This window comes from Apis mellifera, linkage group LG9 (genome assembly GCF_003254395.2).
Source record: "Apis mellifera strain DH4 linkage group LG9, Amel_HAv3.1, whole genome shotgun sequence".
Classification (NCBI taxonomy): domain Eukaryota; kingdom Metazoa; phylum Arthropoda; class Insecta; order Hymenoptera; family Apidae; genus Apis; species Apis mellifera.
In genome coordinates, this window is record NC_037646.1 from 11,579,121 (window position 1) to 11,602,504 (window position 23,384).

The following is a 23,384-nucleotide window of genomic DNA, read 5'->3' on the forward strand; positions in this document are numbered from 1 at the left end:
ATATAAATAAATATATACATATTCGAGGAGGAGAAAGAGAGAAAGGATCGAAGGATGTTCGCAAAGATGAGGAATCCGATAGCGACGGTCATTTTCTTCCTGTTGGCCTTCTCGATATTTTGCGACGGAACGACGAACGCCTACAACGTTCTAATGGCCACCATGGGTGGGACCAAGTCTCACACCATACCTTTCGTCGCGTTGGGTATCAGTTTGAAAACACGTGGACACAACGTGACCCTTTTAAGCGCATTTCCGGGACCAGCTGCGAATAATGGGCTGCAGGAGTTCGTCCCTCCCATTTTCGAGGTAACGAGCCAATTTTTTATACGCCGTTTATTATCACGCACACACTCGACGAGAAAAATTTTCACGCTAGAAGCTAATCTGATATTAAACTCTAATATAAAATAATGATTCTCTTTCTTTGCTCAAGTGGTTCGATTATATTTTCTTATATGAAATATATATTTATATTTATATATATACAGGAAATAGTTTCTAGATAAGCTTCCAGTTTTCAATCGAAAGCTGTAAGCTGATTGAAGCAAGTTTGAGAATCGAGAACGCAGGAGGAGATTGTACAAAAGGGATTGGATTCGTGTTTGTATCGCGTGCAAACACGTTTGAATTATAAATCGCGGCAGAATCGAGAAGCATGGGGAATTTAGCGGACCGTGAACGGAGAGAACCTTCTGATTACCGGCCGGCAATACTTGTGTGTTTACAAAGTGGACGACAATTTTAAAATGTTAAATAAAAAAAGGAAGAGGCAATTCTTCGGATCCAATTTCGATCCCGATCGATTCGAATACAACACGTCACGCGTGTATATAATTGTATAGTAATTGTTATATCGTATTATTATATTGTATAAAAATTATATGAATTATATAAAAGAGGACAATGGGATCGTAAGTGCGTGATATTTTCAGAATGTTAAATAAAGAAAGGAATAATTTTCGAATCGAGGAATTGGATCGAGAATTACTTCTTCCTTTCTTTATTTAACATTTTAAAATCGTCGTGATTATTATATAAAAATTATATAAAAGGAGGATAATGGAATCGTAAGTGCGTGGCAATTTCAAAATGTTAAATAAAGAAAGAAATAATTGTCCTAATTATTGTATAAAAATTATATAAAAGAAGGACAATAGAATAAACAATTTCAAAATGTTAAATAAAGAAAGAAATAATTGGATCGAGAATTACTTCTTCCTTTCTTTATTTAACATTTTAAAATTGTCGTAATTATTATATAAAAATTATATAAAAGGAGGACAATGGGATTGTAAGTGCACGACAATTTAAAATATTAAATAAAGAAAGGAAGAAATAATTCTCAAATCGATCGAGGAATTGGATCGAGAATTATTCGAATTCAACACATCATGCGTGTATATAATTATGGTAATTATTATACAAAAATTATATAAACGATGGGATCGTAAGTGCACAACAATTTAAAATATTAAATAAAGAAATAATTTTGGAATCGATCAAAGAATTGGATCGAGAATTATTCGAATCCAACATCGTAAATTAAAAAAATACAAAAATTATATAAAAGATGGGATCGTAAGTGCGCGACAATTTAAAATATTAAATAAAGAAAGAAATAATTCTCGAATCGATCGAGGAATTGGATCTTCCTTTCTACTTCTTCCTTTCTTTATTTAAAATTGTCCTAATTATTATGTAAAAATTATGTAAAAGAAGGACAATGGAATAAACAATTTCAAAATGTTAAATAAAGAAAGAAATAATTGGATCGAGAATTACTTCTTCCTTTCTTTATTTAACATTTTAAAATTGTCGTAATTATTATACAAAAATTATATAAAAGGAGGACAATGGAATCGTAAGTGCGCGACAATTTCAAAATGTTAAATAAAGAAAGGAATAATTCTCGAATCGATCGAGGGATTGGATCGAGAAATTACTTTCTTTATTTAACATTTTAAAATTGTCGTAATTATTACATAAAAATTATATAAAAGAAGGACAATGGAATCGCGGCAATTTAAAATATTAAATAAAGAAAGGAATAATTCTCGAATCGATCGAGGGATTGGATCGAGAATTATTAGAATCCAACACGTCATGCGTGTATAATTATCGTAATTATTATACAAAAATTATATAAAAGATAGGATCATAAGTGCACAACAATTTAAAATATTAAATAAAGAAATAATTTTAGAATCGATCAAAGAATTGAATCTCAAAGAATCGAAGAAAGAATTATTCGAATCCAATCATAAATTAAAAAAATACAAAAATATAAAATATGAGATCGTAAGTGCACAACAATTTAAAATATTAAAAATAAAAAAAGAAATAATTCTCGAATCGATCGAGGAATTGGATCGAGAATTATTTCTTCCTTTCTTTATTTAAAATTATCCTAATTATTATACAAAAATTATATAAAAGGAGAACAATGAAATCGTAAATGCGCCACAATTTAAAATATTAAATAAAGAAAGGAATAATTCTTGATCCAATTTCTCGATCGATTCGAGAATTATTCGTATTCAACAACGCGTGAATATATAATTATATAAAAACAATATTAAAGAAGGATCGATTATAATGTTAACGCTCGCTTTTATCGGCAGGCTTATGTCGGCAATTACACGTCCGAATGGGATTTGGTCGGTGCGAGGTTCCGGGACGAAATGCCCATCTCCCCGTGGGACGCGATGCGATACGCCTGGGAGTCTTGCGAGGCGCTTCTTCGGGACGAAATATCGGTAGCCTGGCTTAGAAGGGGCGAAGCCGATTCACGTAAACGATGGGACGTTGCCGTGGTGGACGGAGCCTTCCCCGAGTGCCTTCTTGGAGTTCTCCACGGCGAGGGCGTGCCCATTATCATGCTAAACACGGTAAAACAATTTTACTTGCTACGATTTCCTTCTCCTCTCCCTCTTAAATATCCAATAATAATCTAATAATTTAATAACGAATATTCTACGTATAAAATTTTAAAAAAAAAAAGAGAGAGAGAAGAGCATCTCGAAAAGAGTATGTCGTAAAGTTAAATGGCGTTGTTGATGTCCGGGCGCAGGTGGCCTTGTACAGCGGGTCGATAAGTCGGCAAGGGAACCCATCTCCATGGTCCGTCACTCCTTATTTCGGTAAATCCCTGACGCAGGACATGAGCTTCGTTCAAAGGATCCTGAACGCCGCCTGCCTCGTCAGTTTGAGGATAATGCACTGGTTCATGATCACCGGATACCTTCAACCGGTTCTGAGAAAGTATCTAGGTAGTATCGCGCTTTTACTTCTCGATTCATCACCATTCCATTCACCGTTTCAACACTTTTTCTCCTCCTTTTCTTCTTCTTCTTCTTTTTTTTCTTTTCCTGGGGAAGAAAAATAAAAAAGAAAAAAAAAAAAAGAGAAAACTCGTTTCACACAACAGGGAATCAATTACCCGACGTGCGAGATCTGACCACGGAGATCCCCCTGACATTGCAGAATAGTCATTACAGCGTGGCCGACTCGGTCCCTTACTTGGCGAACGTGGTGAATGTCGCGTGCCTCCATTGTAAACCCGCGACTCACCTCAGTCCGGATTTGGAGACTTTTTTGCAACGCGGTGAGTAGTTGTTTCGTAAAAAATCGATTGGCATTGGTTAACTTGGTAAATTTATGCCCGTTGTTCCTCTCGAGGTCGACGGGCAAAATTTGACGTTTCAATTTTCACCACGGCCAGAAGTTCAAATAAAAATGGTCGTTCGCAATAAATGCGCAAATTTCTCGTACGTTTTTCGCGCGTGTATAATAATATAGAATGATAATAACGTGTAATAATAATAATAATTTTTTTGATCGATGCCAAGTAGACGAATAAGTAAATAATTTCAAAGAAACAAAAATTAAAAAGAAAAAGATTACCATTACTTTGTCTTTTTCCCACGATCGATCCGTGATACCGAACGGGCCATTCTCGTCTAATTCGAAAGTTGGTATAATGGCGATATACCGTTGGCGCAGGTTTCATCTTCGTTTCCATGGGTTCGTCGGTCCGCGCTTCGGGCATGCCCGAGACGCTTCGTCAAATCTTCGTGGCAGCCTTTGCCACGCTTCCGTGCAACGTTGTATGGAAATGGGAAGGTATGAAGATCAAAGATCTGCCATCGAACGTCAGGACGGCGGCATGGTGGCCGCAGCAAGAGCTATTAGGCCATCCGAAGCTTCGAGCGTTTGTCTCCCACGGTGGACTTCTGTCTCTGCACGAGGCCGCTTATCACGCCGCTCCCACCCTCGTTTTGCCCGTTTTCTGTGACCACGATGGAAACGCGGCACAAGCTGGTTAGTCGGATTTAAGAGTAATATCATGAATAAATTTAAAGAAGAGAGGATATTTCGAAATAATCGAGATAATAATTCTTGAAATTGAGACAAAATTCTTATGTCTAACGTACGTTTGAGATACAATTTATTATCGTTTGCAGAAAAATTGGGTTACGCTTTGGTTATGGATTTGGCCGGAATATCCATCGGGAGTCTTCGCGATGGGATTCTCAAAGTGGCTGCGATTCACAACAATTCGTATCGAACAGCGGCGAAAAAGAGGAGCACGTTGCTACGAGATTTACCGATTAATCCTAGAAAATTGGCCACTTGGTGGGTGGAACACGTTGCCAAGTATAAAGGAGAACATTTAAAAAGTTCTACTAGGTAGGTTTTTCGATAAAGGTTTCTCTAAAAAAAAAAAAAATTCACGCGATAATTAATAAGGAATACACTGTTCCAGGTATATGAGCGTTATTCACTATTATTCCATCGATGTGGTAATATTTTACGTGATAACATTAACGCTATTGATGTACGGATTAAAGAAATTATGCTGGAGGACTATATCCAAGCAAGTTGTTAAGAAGAAAATGAATTAGACTGAATAGTGTCAATTTTATAGCGATGAAATTCCGTGAAATTGCGATATTTTTGTATTTAATAGCATTCAATACCGTTGTGATCATATAAAAGCCTTATAATTGAAATATTCTGTAAAAAAAAAAAAAAAAAATAATATGAATATTTGATCACATTTCTATCGTGTTAAAAATGAAGGAATATCATTGTACAAATCGTCGTGCAGATCTCTGTATTAACTACTGTTGATTACTGTTACCAAACAAATTTGAAACAAATTTTAAAATTTTACGATAGACGATATTTGTTATTATCATCTGTAAATAAATTAAAAAAAAAAAAACAAAGTAATAAAAATGTAAAATATTTTTAAAGTTAATTAAAAAAAAAAAATAATAATAGAAATAAAAATTTATCGCTTCATAATAAATATAACGTTTAAATTTCGAGAATTTTATTGGAATACGTTGACTTGTTTGCAAACATTAGAGATAAAATTTTATGTTTTATACTTTTTTTCTTTTAGAACGAATCACGATTAAATTTGAATAAAAAGGATCAGTCATCGCGAACGCATTAATCACTTCTAACGAGTTTTTTTTATACGACCTTCATCGAGACAAATATAAAAAATAATACACGATACTGTCGTTCAAAACAATGATCCAACACCACAACAAAAAATGTTAAAAACAAGTTACTAATACTCGCACGATCGACATGACACTGACAACACACATTTTCATTTTCCCCTCTACAATACAATAAAGGATGATGCTCCATCCATGATGTACGCACTTAAGGGGACTTATCGAAAGTTAACCTATCAGCGTTGCCCACCATCGAAATTAAACCTCGGTTGCCATTCCGATCGTTTACACGATAAATATTCACATTCGGGACAATAATTTGGAAAATAGATGTAATCTCGTTCGACTGTTTGCAGCTTCGGTCATTTCATTGTCCAAATATATGTTCGCGAGTAAACGATTAAACGTGGAACGACAATGGCAGAAGACAGGCGATGGAAGGAAGGGCTATCGCATCGTAGAATACGGCACTGATGTTAGTTAAGGGCTTCGTACGAATGGTGGCGCACAAATCGGATTCCCGACAAGACACGAGGAGGATACTCGTATTTCCACGACGCTTCTACGTCCATGACCCGTGGCGAAGTCGGCACTCGTTCACGATCGGATCAGTACCAGCTGACTCGTTCGTCAGAATGTTGGTGTGTGTTCCATTATTGCGTTTTTGAGGGCTGCCTCGTATCAAGTGTTCTTTCGCCATCATTCTTGTGTCGATTCGTGTGCGCGAAGGCGATACGAGAGGCGGTCAGAGTTTGAATTGTGGAGCACGCGAGCACAGCCGAAAGGTAAATACGCGCTATGCGCGGTGGAATGCAATGTGTACGTGCGCGACAGTGGTGAGAATCGTGGTGTTTTGAAAGGACACGTTTACCCACGTGGAACACGATGCCAGTTTTCGGCGTGACTTGGCAAACTCGTTCGCGAGACGAAAAATAAGCGAATGGCCGAGGAAGGGAGAGAAGAGTCTGTGGGAAACGAGAAACGAGAAACAAAAGAGGACACTTGAACCGACGTTGTATAGCGGAGACAGAAAGAGAGATAGCGAGAAAGAAAAGAAGGGAAACGGAAAACGATAGAGCAAGATAGAAATAGCGGGGGGGAAGATAAAATAAAGACACGAAGAGAGGACTGACTTGACTGTTGTTCGATCGCGAAAACACGTGGGGAGCGACGCGGGAGTTCCACCCGTAGCGATGAACGTTCTATGGTCCGCTAAATGGGAGGACTCGTCGCGGGAGAATCCCTCGTATCGTATCTTGACGATCGATCGTTCCTCGGGAACGCGGCGAAGGTGCACGAGAAACGCTGGAAAACGGCATCCTGTCACACGAATATGCGCGAACGGTAAACGATGCTGCGCATACGAGCGTGTAGAGTTTCATACGGTGGCGGTAGGTGCGTGCTTCGTTTCTCTCGCAACTCGGGGGCCCTGTCGGTGACCGGAAAACAAACGACCGAGGTCGGGGCCGAAGTCCTCCATGCAAAATGCGCACGCTGGACACGCGTAACAACCGATGCAACAAACAAATGCTCTATACAGTATGGAGCTTCGTCCGTGTTGTGTGTCTGACGCGACGCTTTTACCCTCTTGCGCTTGCCTTTGGCGCGTGACGTAATCCATTCAAGCGCTTACTACGCAATACGGGACGCGGGCAGCAGCAGCCGGTTCTCTCTCTCTCTCTCTCTATCTCTCTCACTCGCTCGCTCACTCACTCGCTCGCTCGCTCTCACCAAACTATATCTCTTTCTTTGTCTCTAACCTAACCGTACGCTTCGTCCTCCCTTCTTTCTCCAACCCCCCTTCCACCCTGTCGAAAGCATCCCTTCTTTTTCTTATCATTCGATAATGGCGACGGTGAAGAAAACGGTCTCACAGCGTGCGTCGCAATTAATGTTTCTGACTGGTTTCTCCATTCGTTTCGCTCTTTTCTAAAAACTCCATATATGCGTTTTCTTGTCTTTTGTTCGTGGCACGTGTCTCTCGTTTTCGTTGTGTTTTTCTTCGTCTCTCGAGTTTAACCAACGATCGTGTGTGTATATATATATATGTGTGTGTGTGTGTGTGTATATATATATATATTGCATCGTACGGAAAATTCAGTTATAATTCAAGAATTTCGGAACATGGAATTTCGCACTCGTGACCACCCTTTCTCTATCCCCTCCCTTCCACCATTCCCCTACTGTGCTACGAGTTTTCCTAACGCTGCAAGTGAATTACGTGTTCTCGCACGATCGAACGTGTTGAGTCGCGTTTGTTGTGTCGCGTGTAGCATATACGCGCGTTGTCGAACGCGTCGCGCGTGAATACCGCGTAGTTTACGGTGTCGGGTTTAAAAAAGCAATCCGAGGTGCGCCAGTGACGATAACATGGTCGCCTTGTACGGTATCTGATATATACTTGTCCTATGATTCGTGAAGTTTTGTTCTCAGTGTCGTGAATTCACGCTTCCGTTCTACGATTTGAATTAATATCGTGAGTAATATGAGAAACGATTTTTCGAATCGATAAAAAAAAAATATATACACATATATATATATAAAGTTACGGTAGATCGATACCGTAGTCAATTATGATTTCTCTTCGTTCATAAACGTGATACTATCGCGAGGTGCGTATCAACAACCTGTTCGAAGGTGGGATAAAGTAAACAAGCGGCGCGTGGACCGCGCAGAGGCTGCTACGATGATGGCGTCTCATCGCTTTAACCTTCGAGGAGTGGTTCTTTGTCTTTCCTTCCTCTTTACGTTTTACTTTATTTTACCGGGTTCGCGATGCTAACTACGCATTAGAAGCGACCACGAATCATCGCGTCTGTCGAAGGAGTGTGTGCGCGCGCGCGCGCACGTGTACACGCACACGTACTCGCGCTGTTTTCATCCTAAACGGTAATCCGAAGTGTCGGAAGGAAAAGGACGGTATTTCGTGGTCTATCGAGTATAAATGCTTGGTCTCTTGTGAAATCTCGTATGGACGAAACCTTGAAAAAGTTCCGGCTAAAGAAACGACGTAGAAAAAGAGAATTAGCGTGTGTGGTCGCGTGTTTTGTAATCGGTCGCGATACACACTATACATCGTTCTTTTCTACGCGTATTTATATTTATACACACATCTATGTATCTTTACGCGCGTGTATATATGCGTATGTAAAAAATTATTTCCCCCCCATAGTTTACTTTACGTCTATTTTTGTTATTTACGCAGTGATTTCGGACTATCGGCATGCCGAGTAATGCGGGACATACGGCAGTGGTGCTCCGGTAGTGATTGTGTTATCGACGTGTCATCATCATCATCATCATCGTCAACATCGAGGACGATCGACACGGATCCACTTCGCGGCCAGGAATGTACGTAATATTTACGAGACACGTAAGTATTGGCGCGTGAAAAGTTCGAGCACGTTCCTCCTCCAACCGGCGATTTGAACGGTTTCCACGATAATTGCGCGCAACAAGCAATCATGTCCCATACTCGGTCGAATTGCGTGTCGGTCAAAGTGTGTCGGAGAGAATGTTATTATGTTTCCTGATGTCTAGACGTTGATTTTTCCGATTGAAGGTGCTTCTCCATGATAGCTTCGCGATTATATATTTAGGTTAGAATAATTAATTCGCTTCGAAGATAATTATTCATTTATTGTTATTTCGATCAAATTTTTTTTATAGATACTTTTCCAATTTAGTTTTAATCTACATAAATATTAACATTTACAGATATTATACAAATATATTTTTCACGATGTAAAAAGTTTTTTTTTTAGGAATTCTTTTTTTTTTAATTAACGACGAAAATAAATTCGAAAAATTGATCAATCGATCGAAATTCTATTTACAAGCACGTATAAAATTTATTTTTACGATTATTCTCGATTCTTTTAAATTCTAAAATTTTTGTTTTAATTTCTAATTCTACAATTGTTTTATTTGTTTCATTACCTTCCTTCTTTATTCGAAGTTTATTGTTTTAACGAGTGCAGAATTGAATATTTGACGCGCGCATACGTAATAAAATTTTAATTTTGCAACACTTGCTCCGCGCACGCGTTTATGTCCAATGTTTTGTCTTTTCTATTCTAAGCCGATATATTTTTTTTGCATACGCGAAAGAAGTTGGCGCATATGCATAAAAAATTCGTTCGTGTGCTCTTCGCCGTGACATTCGATAAGTCGGAAGCAATTGAGCGCAAATAAGAACGTGTTCGTGCAATTCGAGGAACGGAATGATCGTATGCGTTGAATTTGACTTACGAACAGTGTTTCGCACATCAATCTCGCGATAAACATGTTGCAAAACAAATTAATCGAGCGATCGAGGCCATGATTTTTACGATAAACGAATATTGGTAAACAAGATTCAATTAATTAATCAATTATGTAATACGCGATTATTATAAACGAGTATGCATATTGATAACGAAGATCGTTAAATTTGAAAGAAAAGATATGGAACGTGCGACGTTATGGAACGTTAAATTTAATGTCGCACGATAAATTTTTACTGGTCATTTAATTCGGTCGATTATAGAAATAAAAAAAAGAAGGAAAGAAGGAAAGAAAGAAAGAAAAAAATGTCAATTCACGTTAATCTTGTTAGGTTATTTATATAGCAGTTGTGTGTGTGTGTGTAGTGGTCGTGTATACGCGATGAAAAATCGAATGTCACGTGACCGTGCATCAAAGCTAAACGCGATTTAAGCGGATCGTAACTCGACGAGGAAATATCGTTACGCAACGATATTCTGTGACTACGATTATCTTAGGAAATTATAGCCCGTTAACAGGGAGTATGTTACCTCGTAAACAAAATTCTTATCGTAGATCGTTCTATCGGGCATCCTCTTGCCTGGCTGCCAGAATTTCGTTCGGATGCCGAGTAAATATGGCCGACCGCGTTAAGTTTGCCACTCGAGTACAGAGGGCTGTAGCGTAAAGGGAAAAAAAGCGCGAAAAGTTTCGGCCATTGTGGACGACGCCGCATCGTAAAATATACCGGATTACGTAATAATTCGAAGATAAAGAGGCGACGAGTTTAGAAAATATTTCCCTATATAACGTAAATGCCAAAATATTTTTCCGCGTATATTTTTCGTTCGTGAATGTGTACTCGCGTCGTCGTTACGTCCGATCGGCGGCCCCATTATCTCAGCCTCCGGTAATCAGTCTTTGGTCTAAAAATAACGACGACGTGTCGCGACCGGTGAAAAAGAAATACAAACGAGCTAATCGGAGAGTGTGCCGGAACTCGATAACGATCGCGAGAAAACATCGTGGCGAGATGGTGGAACGGAAACGTGGACGACGCCGATATTTAGTTCAGTTTCAAGGGCTCCGTCGCCGTGTCTGTCACTGTTATGATGATCTCGTTAGTGCCGCGGTCTGGCGCGCTTGGCGGGGGCGCTGTTCGGTCGGGCGATGCAGAACGAGATCTATCGATAAAGAACTATCGATGTTTCGTGTGGAAAAACATGGAACGAACGCCAAAGGCGGATTTTTAATAGCGCGGTCGCGTTTACGTAACGTTACGCAAATCGATTTAAAAAATTTGACGCCGTGATAAAAAAAAAAAAAAAGAAGAAAAAACAAAAAACGAATACCTCGTCCCGATAACGTTATCGTTGACCATGATGCAATTTCTTCGATTTTTATTATTCCCTATCGATTCATTATTCTCTCATAGAAATGAAAATCGATATTAGAAAAAGTATTTTTCTAAATATAGTACTTGATCCAATTCTTCTCGTCAATTTTATATCTGTATCCCGTATTTTTATCCCGTGAGCAATATTAAATCTGATAAATAAAGAGCTCTAAGTTGTGAATCGTTTAATTTTTATTTTGTAAAATAAAAATAATATTTGTTTAGCGGATAACGATTATCGATTTATCATCAAATATTTTTCTAATATACTACCACTATTTATTAGATTTATAATCACCGCGGCTTATCTCGAATATTTTTCTTAAACGAGTGAATGAATAGCGTTTTCATAATTCCACGACTTTGCTCCCAGTCAATAGCATGCGTGGTATTCGTGTTATCAGGCGGCCAACAACTAGTAACAAACTAATCGAAAACGAAAGTGGCGTAGTGGAAATATCCATTCACCGTGCTATTCCATGTTCGCCCATTGGAAAAGTGGAAATTTCCTCCGTGCAACTGTGCCCCGTCATCTAAGGTAACTTCAGCGAATGGGAAACGAAATTGTTACGTTCAAGGACGATGAAAGTGACGTCCAATTATCGTCTCTCCAATGGCGCTCTTCTTGCGATCACCCCATGGATGATTAACCAATTCGATTCGAATCGTTTGCAATTGTGACGCGCGTTAAAAATCGTCCAAGTTAATAAAAAGAAGAAATCATATTGGTTTTCCAACTTTTTCGTACGCGTTTCGAAAGAGCTGTTCGAAATTTTGTGGCCAATTACACATGGAATTTTTTAAGATTCGAAGAAACATTTAATTAAAAAAATTATATTTTTTGAATTTAGCTTATTTTATTATTAATTAATTAATTTTCAGAGTATTCCTTTTTTCTTTTTACCCCGTTGTTTTCTTTATCGTACCCAAGTTTACAAGTTTGTTTGTAAGACAATCAAAATGATATAATTTATGAGAAAAATATACGGGCGTTCATTTCTGTGGGAAAAATAAAAAAATAATATTATATTTTCTTGACTCTGTGTAATAATAAATTTGCACGAGTTTGAGCGAAATTCTCATCTTTTTTCCTATTTGAAAAATAGGTCATTTGTCTGAAAATTCACGAAACAAAGGACGTTCGCACCGTTTTCGTTCGAGAAACGGTGTGTAAAACCAACGTACGACACGTTCTCTAGTCTGGCCGAGCATCGCAATGCGGAAAAACCGAGTAACGGTAAACACATTTTATTTCGAACTTCTCTCGGTCCTCGACTGTTAAAGGGAAATCTACATTCCAACGGTTGAAAATAAACGAAATTGTCCTTGATATCGTTACCTATTTCTTACATAAAAAAGAAAAAAATAATTATATTACATCCATCCTATAATTTACATTTATATGATACAACAATAATCGTAGAACAAAAATCGTTATATCCCTCTGTTTACTTTTTATTATTATTCCCTGAAGATACATATCACAATACGTAAGAAAAATAACCTCTTTGTACTTATTACTCACATTGCTACTATTTTACCTAATCTTTCTTCTTACCTAATTAATAAATTCAACATAATTTCTCACTTTCTATTCCTTCCTCCATCCATCAATATTCGAAAATATTTAAATGGAACGGAAGGAGGATCCAGTCGAATAATGTACCGGCCTCCCTTGTTGGCTCCCGAAGCCAGCCTTTACTGTTCATAGATCCGAGTGAATCAACTCCGTGCATCGTGGCTAAATAAAATCGACCGAAAAGGACACACGCGTCTCTCGAACACGTGGCCATATAAGACTGAGAGAGGGATCTATCGCCTCGTAAACAACATCTTGAACTCTTCCCCAAGTGTTCGTGCCGGCAACGTAAGCTCTCTCTCTCTCTCTCTCTGGAGAGGAAAAGAGCGAGAAAATGGTCTCTCGAATCTCTTGTGACACGCGTAATTTGGTGCGGCGACGTGTGGGCCCCCGAGCATTTAAAACGGGCTTAATATTCTCTCTCACGAGCGAGTCGCCTACGGGTTACTCGAAAACTCGTCTTCGATCATTCTCACGGTCTCTCCGTCGTAAAATACCCTCCGTGATCCCACGAATTCGTTTCCTCCCGAAAGATAGGCGGAAAGAAAATTGGTCGATCGTGAAATCGAAATTGTCGAGAAGGGCGAGGAGGCGACACGAACGTTGCTGCGACAATGCGACCCTGCGAGAAATTTCCATAAGTCATTAACCTCTGATACCGAGAGTATTTAACCGACCTCCTATTATATGCGGGGCTCGATAATCATTCAAATCGGCCGATCCGGTTATGCAGATACGCATTGCGCGTATTTAGGATCGGTTACGCTTACCTATTCCGCCAGTTTTCCAATCGATCACCCATTTTGCAGATTCGTATTTATATATAATTAATATAGAAGAAAGAGAATTAACAATTTGTATTCATTTGAGAAAATTCGTTTCACGTTCGTATTCGTTTAACCTTCGTTAATGAACAGGTTAATACACAAAGCCTCGAATTGGATAGAATTGAATTTATGCGTCGTCTCTCGAGACGACGGGTAGATTCGCGGGTAGAAGGTCTCGAGTTACCGATACGATTAATCGGCCGGCTAAACTAATTCCACCCACGCACGAATTCTACGGGAATTCTAGCGGAATTAATCGACCCTCCCAACAGGCTATCGATGGGATCACGATCGAACGCAGCCGAATTCTCGCATATACGACTTATCGAATCTTTCGTATCGTTCGTGTAGCTGATGCTCAGACCGTCTCTCGGATGACGCCTGTTGCTTCTCTTTACGGCTCCTCTCCGCGCATCTCATCGCCCCCGAAGGAAAAATTCTCCTCGAATGGGGGAAGGAAACCCGTTGGATTTTCGTTATTCCACTTTTATTGCCATCCACTTGCTCGCTTCCTTCCCTGGAAGGGAAAAATTGGAAGAAAAAAGGAAGAAACTGTGGAACCCGGTATTGTTCCACATTATCGGTGGAGAGACAGAGGCGGTGAAAGTCGATCTACTTGCGTGGGGATACCAAGGAAGCGAAGGAGAAGTTGTAGTTTAATGGATACTAATTTGGACGAAAGAGCTCGCATTTCTATAGGCGCGTCTTCTTTCTTTCTTCTTTCCTCCGCGATAGAGAGAGAATGCATCACTTTCACGCGCCGAGGACGTGAACTTTACTTCTCGTCGTCCGAAAGTAATACGCGCGATGATAAAAGAAAAAACGTTGCCTGTGCAACGTTTCTTAGGAGAAGAAAGTATATAATTGGAAAATTATATGGGCGTAAAAAAAGCGACGCTCGAATCATTCTCCTTACGTCACGTTACGTATGCACCCGTTTGGAAGGGTACGTATGATAAACGAAAACGGCAGGGAGAGGGGGTAAACGCGCGCCATTCTCGTGGATCGATCGTCGCGTGTTGTTGTTGCGACGAGGGCCGAATATATCGCCCGTTTTCCGCGTCGTCCCTCGTTAACCTTTGTCCAACGAGAAAGGAGGAGCCCAGTGCTCCTAGCGGCGCGACGATGCAACCAATTTTCGGCCCCCCCTTTTCCTTCCCCTTCCCCCTTATCGATCGCCGCGCGACGCCGCGGGACGCCACCTGTGCGCGTCCTGACCCACAAATCGCGGATCTCTCTATCCTCGTCTAACTCCGCGTTTATTTACCACGCGGTGATCGTTGTTTACGCGCCTCAACGCTATAATTCGTGCTTCTAGAAATAATCCAGCCTTATCTCCTCCTCCCGGCTCTCCGCTCTTGCCTTGCTTTCGCGCGTCTCGCTAAACCGGCCGTGTCCTCGTTTCGAGATAGAGGCCCGAAAAAGAAGAAAAAAAAAGAAGAAGAAGAAGAATTTCTTCCCCGTAGAAAGTTAGTAGTAATACGTTCCTCGATGAAATCGAAATCGTCCATGATTTATTCTTGAATTTTGTTTCTTTTTCTTTTTTTTTTTAAGAAAAGGAAGGAAAAGGACTCGATCGATATAGCATACATGTATATATATATATATATATGTTCGAAGAGTTAAATGCGATTATTAACGAAAATTTGTTGGAGATAAATTTACCTTGACGATTTGTGTGCATCGCGCACAATTTTCCATAGACGTTAACAAGCTCCTCATCCTTTTTCTCGATTCATCGTTTAAGGTAACGTTTCTACCGCGTAATCTCGCACGGCCGTGCAATAGTAAAAACGGCGCGTATATCATCGGGCGACAACCTATAATTATGATTAAACTAATTATATCGTTACGAGGCGTATATTTCATTCCACGGTCACCTGTTCGTCGCGTGGTTAAATACGCGGGGATATACATATTTTTCTTTTCTTCTTTTTTTATTTTTTTCCTTTTTTTTTTACGACTGCTAATTAACATCCCCCCACCCCTCGTCCACTATAATCCAACGAACATTGTTTCCAATTTCACTGGTGGATTTTAATTGCATCGATATCGGGCTCGTTCCCGATGATACCAGCCAAATTAATTGCTTAATCAATCCGTACCTTGTTCGTTTAATTAATTACAGAATATTTCGCGTTTAATACGCTCGGGATCGCAATTTACCGAGTCGAATAATTATTGTTGCTTCGGCCATCATTATCGTTACAACGTTATCATCGAAATGTCTGATTTTCGAATCGAATCGAATCGAATCGAAAATGCGGAACCACTCGTTTCGAATGTTTTTAATAACGTTTATTACGCGATCGGAATTTTCGTTCTCGCCTCTCGTATCTCCATATTAATTCCACATCGTTACGCCACCTTTTCTCCTTACAAAATTTTTTAATTTCTCGAAACTGTCCTTTCGTTAATAACTAAAATTTCCATCAACGGACGATAACGAACGAACGATCGAATTATAATCGTATTTCGGGTGAAGGAGGAACGTTCTCGGATTCCCAGGCTGGAAAGTTTCGATACGAGGTTACAACGTCATGTCCATCTAATTATGGTCCGGTTAACACACAACGCTTGGCTCGCCGTGAGTCAGCTGTTGACGTTCTTTCAAACGGTATTTGCTCCGTTCCTCCCGTCTCACTTCCAACTTCCTGTTTCTTCTTCTTCTTCTTCTTCTTCTCCTCTTCGCGCGTTTGGACAATGGAAAGTGTCATCGACTTGGCCGCGTAAATCGTAAAAATCACGGCCTCGTAAACATTTATGTATGCGATCTTGGCAAGGAAACGGGGCGGCACAATCAGTGGAACAAGATGATCCTCCCCTCCCCTCTGCAGTGGAAAAGTAAGCGCTCCTCTTTTTTGCGCTTCGTCGTCATTTTTTTCTTCTTTTTCATATGAGGATATCTCGTGTAAATATTATTTTTTCTCTCTCTTGCTCTTTTCTTTGTCGTGGTTGCGTCGATAAAAGAGACCGGAAATGGATTACGTGAGAAAATAATACCGCGATATAATGTTGAACTTTTTGTGCTACGAGATTCCGAAAGTACTTTCTCCTTTTTTTTTTCTTTTTCTTTTTCTTTCGGTTTGATCTTTGATAAGAAGGTTGGCCGTAAAAAGGTGGGTTTATCTTGGGTTTTATGGGTTCGCGGGGCGAATTATCTTGGGGTGAAATTTACTTTATACCGTTCTCTCTCTCTCTCTCTTTCTCGTTTTATATTTGAACGAGTAGATTATGAAAGGGCAAATTTGTACGCATTATCAAAGTTGAAATATCTCAGACTTTGGAGATTTTGCAACAGTGTAAATGAAACGCATCGTGGATGTAATAAAAGTGACTCTTTTCTTATCGTTATTATTATTATTATTATTTCTTTATTTATTTATCTTTTTTTTTTCTTTTATCGTTCGTAATTTAAAACGATTGTTCGTATCACGAGGAACGTTAGAACGAACAGAAATTTATTTAAAATTCTCTTTTCGTACGAGCGAGCAGATTACGAAAGGGATTACAAATTTGCGCGGCAAAGTATTCGAAATATGCGTATCGAAGATTTTGCAACGTTGGGCAAAGAGCTGTAACCCATAAATCAATATATCCGAAGAATATATTTCCGTGCGATGAACTTTTTTCCCCTTCCCCCTCCCCTCTCTCATTCTAACTCGTATCCGATAAATTGTTCGTACGACGAGGAAACGATAGAACGAACAATTTAAAACAATTTAAAATTCCGGACAATGGAGAAAGACGTAGAGAATTCGTGGTGGTCGTAAACGGCGCGAAGGTCGTAAAAGGCAAGAGAAGTCAGTCCCTCTACCGGCACTGTCGAAATCTGTATTAGGTTGTAAGACGTTGCACGACATCTACATTCTCGCACGCGTCGCACGGGCGGAGATCGTAAAAAAAAGATGACGTTAGACCGTTGAAATTTCATGGACGCGTGACGAGTGTTCGAAAGTTGCATATTCATACATAGGATAGGGCTTAAATATTGCCGCGAGATGTCGATGCGTTCGCCGTCCCACCGAAAATATACACGCGCACGTCCATCACAATGATGATGAAACAACACAACGTAGTTCCTCCCGTGCAACTGCGACGTGTACGTATTCGGCCCTGGGCCGCCTCTCTGGCTGGCATACTTTTCGTGCTAGGAACCAGCCTACGTGCTGCATGCCAACCTGCTCCCCCGATGCGTTAATTAACTTTGCAACATATCGTGAAATCCGTCGACGAGAATCGTCCATCCTTTTTCTCTCTTTTCTTTCTTTCTTTCTTTTCTTTCTTTTTCTGTCTCTCGCGTACCCGATTCTCCTTCTCCTTCGCTCCTACTAGATTGGTTGAATATCTAGCAAGACCCGTTGTTTTGCCTCCGCGCGTCAATTTGCCAATTCGTACACGGAATATTATTAACTGCCTCGCTCGAATTTACGACTACCTGTCCCGCACGCCGACCGTTAATAATTTTAAAACGAATTTAAAATCTAGTGTTTTTTTCTTTTCTTTCTCTTTTTTACATCACGTTCAACTTTATCCATTTGTCCATTTCTTCGGAAGAAATGTTGCGTATTGAAGAATTTGGAATTTTTTTTCGAGAAAAGGGAAAAGTTTCTCGATTTTCCAACGGGAATAATAATATATTTGACGCGTACGCGTTGATTCTCTCTCTCTCTCTCTCTTTATACGAATCAATGTCTCTCGACATTCTTCGAATTGTACGCGATAGGATATTTATAAAAAAAAAGAAAAAGAAGGAAAAAATTATAAATACACGTTAAATACGTATATACACGACTATTTATCTTATGGCCATTAATAATTCAAACCGACTTAAACCTGTTTACTTGGAAACTGTTTGCCGCTGTGTGTATATATATATATATGTGTTAACCACGGCACGGTTGTAATATCGGATTGATCGGAAAGTATTGGACGAAGGTATTTAACAATTTTTTAATTTTTCTACCGATCATTGCGGGAGATTCCTCGAGGAATCGCAAATTGCTGAAAATAATTCGAAGGTCATTTGCAAACAGAGCGTCGAATAACACGTACCCGTGTTACGTGCATAAGATTACACGCGACTGTTGTACAACCGATAAACTTATTATCGTCGACTCTCTCACCCTTAACCCCTGCCCCTCTCACCTTCTGTTCTCTTCACCTTTCCGTTTCCATCCCTCTTCGAATCGAATCGAATCCCTTTCTTCTCCTTCCAATTCGAAATTCGAGGCGCAATTTCAATTCGAGGCGCGTACCCATCGAGAAATCGGTCGTCGGTGGCGGACCCGATAAGAAAGTTAGGAGGGACGAGGCACGAGGCACCGATCCGCTGTTGGTTATCAGCTCGTTATCGTCGTGCTGCGTCAACTTATGAATGGGCGGGATCGTGACAGCTCGTGTATGTATATATTTATACGTGTGTGTGTGTGTATACACACACGATTTCGGTTTCTTTCAATAGTATTTTCCGACCGAGTATTTCGAGAGCGAGGAATTAATTACGACGAGGCGTATGAAAGAGGCATTGACCCTTTATTATCTCCGTACGCCTGTTTCCCATCGTCTGTTTTTCAACGGAGCGTGGATTATCTCGCGGACGTATCGTGTAACGAAGAAAATCGAATACTCTCCGCTACTCCAAAATCTCGAACTACTCGCTTATCCTTCGGGATGATTTCTTTTTTTTCTTTTTTTTTTGGGGGGATTAATCTAATCGGGATTAATGGCGCATGGATAGATTCCATCGAGAGGAAATTGATATTTGAAAAAAAAAGGGGAGAGAAGAAAGGAACGTGAGGGATAATGAAAGAGAAAAAGTTTTTCCAAATTTTCCACGAGAAGGAAGGTTAAATAACGTAACGGAACGGTGATGCCAATTATATTCTGGGACGAAAAGAAAAATAAATATCGATCGATATACTCTGCACGTGGAAATACATAACTCGCGTTTTATCGTAATTTGTTTCGCAACGGAGATCGGCCCCAATTTTCCCCAATTAATCGTCTTCATTCATTGAAATTCTCGAAATGGGGCGATTTATCGATGGGGGAATAAAGTGTGTAAATTAAGTTCCGCGCGGAATTGATTCGATAATAAACTATTTCGTTTTAATTTCGATGAAATAAAAAAAAAAAAAAAAAGAAAAAAAATGTGCGTAATTAGTCACGATTCTCGAGTTTTATTTTATTTGAAACGAAATTGCGTCCTTCTCTCTCTCTCTCTCTATATATATATATATATTTATATATAGATAAGAAACGATGTTATTCGAGATTAATTTCGCATTAGTTTCCAAATAAACGTTGTTTTATCTCGCTTCTCAATGAAGAATTTTATCTTCCTTTTCACTTATCTTTATCCCCTTCTTTATTATGAATGAAAAAAAAAAAAGAGAAACGCTTCTCCCCCAATTTTCCCAAATCCTCAACGTCCACATTTCTCGCTCCTACGAAATAGAATATAAAAATAGAAACGAATGGATCCCCATTTAACGATATATATATATATATAAATTTAATCAATAGCTCGCCAACAGTTTTATTATTCGAATATCATCTTTTCCGCAAGTAATATGGAATTTCCCTGGCAACCAGACCGAAACGATCAATTTCTCTTCGCTTCGAATTATCCCTCGCTCAACTTGAAGGAAAGAGGGAAAGAGAGAAAGGAAGAATATCTCACACAAGAATCATCAACGCGTCGCGTTTTAACCTTTCTCTCTCTCTCTCTCTGTCGCAAAGGAACGAGAAGGCGAGATATAAATTCGAATTTTCGACGAGACACTGTGCAGAGATGGAGGCCTCGTTACTATCGAGGGAGGTCCTCGATTTTGGCTTGGCAAAAAACAAGCTCCGACTGGTGGTGCAACGTAATTACACGTGTCGCGTAAATATACATAAACGAACCGTGGGGCAACTATATCGCGCCCCTTCTCTTCGATATATCTTGCATATGCACATGTAGCAAAACTATCGAACCACGTGTTCCAGCTGTTTTAACGAATCTGCGAGGGGATTTTCGTTTCTCTCCTCTTCGAGATTCTGAGAATTGGAAAAAATTTTTTGCCGCTCACGAAACTGTGATTACTCATAATTTCTCTCTCTCTCTCTCTCTCTCTGTCTGTCTCTTTGTTTTTATTTTTATTATTCCCCGCTCGGTTCGAAAGCGAAGCAGAAAATTTCTACAACAACGCATTTGTTGCTGTCTCGAGCATCCACCTACGCGCAACGATGATGCACTCGGAGCAACTCGATGTGCTGTTGCAAGTTTTAAAGAGCTGTCCCGCTGGTAGATAAAATGGCCGGTCATGATTTATGCCAGCAACTTTACGAAGAAACGTTGACCAATACGTCCGCCGCGAGACGTAACCTTGTTGGACGAGATCGTGAGAATGATCGATTTCTCCTTTCGCGTTGTTTATTACGTGGGTGGGATTTCGAGGGTTTCTGCGGGCAGAGTTATCAGGGGAGAGGGAGGGGAGGGAAGGGAGGAGGGTCTTTGCGCGGAATCCCTTTCACCGCTTATCAATTTAAATTTCTCGATTCTCTCTGCCCCCCTCTCTCCTCGCGTCTTTCCATATTCGTTCCCTTTCCTCTCTTCTCTTTTTTTACAACGGCGAAAGCTGTCGTGCCGTACCAACGACTTGTCCGGATGCGCGTCCAGTTGCGTAATTTTTTTGCGCATCGCCCGTCATTGTCGGTAAAAATCGACGATGGCCACGATTTCGTTAATTATTTCTTAATTTCTCGATTCTCGCCGGAAACGGTGATATTTAATTTGAAGCGGCAAACGGATGACGCGTTAACGACGTACGTTTTCGACGAGATCAAGATTCTTTCGAGTGAAATTTAATCGCTATTTCATTGAATTCGTCGGATCATCTTCCTCACTGAGAAATTTCTTTCCAGCTGTCCCGATTTTCCAACTTTAACGTTTTCTTCTTTCTTTTTCCCAACTTTGAGCAATTATCGGATTCTTCGACATTTCTACTGTAATTCTATATAAAAATATATCTCGCTAACTTAGAGAACGTCGACTAATTGCCAATTTCTATAATATGTAGAATATTATAGAAATACAATTTCTATAATATATAGTAATTTCTATATTATATATTCTATATTATATATAGCAAGAAATGGTAAGAGATGGATATTATCTCCTTTCTTATCGTACTTTTATAAATCGGATTCTTCGACATTTCTACCGTAATTATATATAAAAATATAAAAATATATCTCGCTAATTTAGGAAACGTCGATTGCCAATTTCTATAATATATAGAATATTATAGAAATATAATTTAATATATAGTAAATATATAGTAATTAATTATAATATATAGTAATTTTTATATATATATGTATATAGCAAGAAATGGAAATAGATGATTATTCGCCTCCTTTCTTACTTTCGTAAATCGGATTCTTCGACATTTCTACTGTAATTCTATATAAAAATATATCTCGCTAACTTAGAGAACGTCGACTAATTGCCAATTTCTATAATATGTAGAATATTATAGAAATATAATTTCTATAATATATAGTAATTTCTATATTATATATTCTATATTATATATAGCAAGAAATGGAAAGAGATGGATATTCGCCTTCTTTCTTATCTTACTTTCGTAAATCGGATTCTTTGACATTTCTACCATAATTACATATAAAAATATAAAAATATATCTAATTTAGGGAACATCGACTAATTGCCAATGTAATTTCTATATACTTTCTATATCTTTCTATATACTATATACTTCTATATACTTTCGTAAATCGGATTTTTCGACATTTCTACCATAATTATACATAAAAATATATCTAATTTAGGAAACATCGACTAATGTAATTTCTATATACATATAGTAAGAAATGGAAAGAGATGGATATTTGCCTTCTTTCTTATCTTACTTTCATAAATCGGATTCTTCGACATTTCTACCGTAATTATATATAAAAATATAAAAATATATCTCGCTAATTTAGGAAACATCGATTGCCAATTTCTATAATATATAGAATATTATAGAAATATAATTTCTATAATATATAGTAATTTCAATATATATAGCAAGAAATGGAAAGAGATAGATATTCGCCTTCTTTCTTATCTTTCATAAATCGTATTTCTAGCGTATATTATATATAAAAATATAAAAATATATCTCGCTAATTTAGAGAACGTCGACTAATTGCCAATTTCTATAATATATAAAATATTATAGAAATATAATTTCTATAATATATAGAAAGAAATGGAAAGAGATGGATATTCTTCTTTCTTATCTTACTTTCGTAAATCGGATTCTTCGACATTTCTACCGTAATTACATATAAAAATATAAAAATATATCTAATTTAGGGAACATCGACTAATTGCCAATGTAATTTCTATATACTTTCTATATCTTTCTATATACTATATACTTCTATATACTTTCGTAAATCGGATTCTTCGACATTTCTACCGTAATTATATAAAATATAAAAATATATCTAATTTAGGGAACATTGACTAATTGCCAATGTAATTTTTATATATATATAGCAAGAAATAGAAAGAGATGGATATTATTTCTTTTTTTATTTAATTTTCGTAAATCGTATTCTTCCTTTCTACCGAAAATCTATATAAAAATATAAAAATAAAAATATATCTCGCTAATTTAGGGAACGTCGACTAATTGTCAATGTAATTTCTATATACTTTCTATATATTTCTATATACTATATACTTCTATATACTTTCGTAAATCGGATTCTTCGACATTTCTACCGTAATTATACATAAAAATATAAAAATATATCTAATTTAGAGAACATTGACTAATTGCCAATGTAATTTCTAT

At 38.4% G+C, this 23,384-nt stretch overlaps 2 protein-coding genes and 1 long non-coding RNA gene across 7 annotated transcripts in view; 2 read left to right on the plus strand and 1 right to left on the minus strand.

Moving 5' to 3' along the window:
- Window positions 1-5,204, plus strand: LOC411298 (UDP-glucuronosyltransferase 2C1). Its single transcript, XM_394772.6, has 7 exons — window positions 1-309; window positions 2,625-2,891; window positions 3,074-3,272; window positions 3,431-3,607; window positions 4,006-4,323; window positions 4,467-4,692; window positions 4,769-5,204. The coding sequence occupies exons 1-7, from the start codon at window positions 55-57 to the stop codon at window positions 4,905-4,907; spliced, it is 1,581 nt and encodes a 526-aa protein (XP_394772.3). The 5' UTR covers window positions 1-54; the 3' UTR covers window positions 4,908-5,204.
- Window positions 4,182-21,524, minus strand: LOC107964968. 2 transcript variants are annotated; one of them, XR_003305363.1, is made up of 4 exons: window positions 10,274-21,524; window positions 4,611-4,716; window positions 4,437-4,544; window positions 4,182-4,320 (listed from the first exon to the last, which is right to left on the minus strand). It is a non-coding gene; the product is annotated as an uncharacterized LOC107964968 (long non-coding RNA). The 2 variants fall into 2 exon arrangements; XR_003305362.1 differs by lacking the exon at window positions 10,274-21,524 and adding an exon at window positions 5,686-5,818.
- The window catches only part of LOC411297 (insulin-like peptide receptor), a 27,499-nt gene continuing 10,169 nt past the window's right edge, over window positions 6,055-23,384 (plus strand). Inside the window, exons 1-2 of one of the 4 annotated variants that reach the window (XM_026443028.1) lie at window positions 6,055-6,262; window positions 8,683-8,850. The gene's annotated coding sequence lies outside the window, so the exon portion shown is untranslated. The other 3 variants (XM_394771.7, XM_026443029.1, XM_026443030.1) reach the window with 3 other exon arrangements.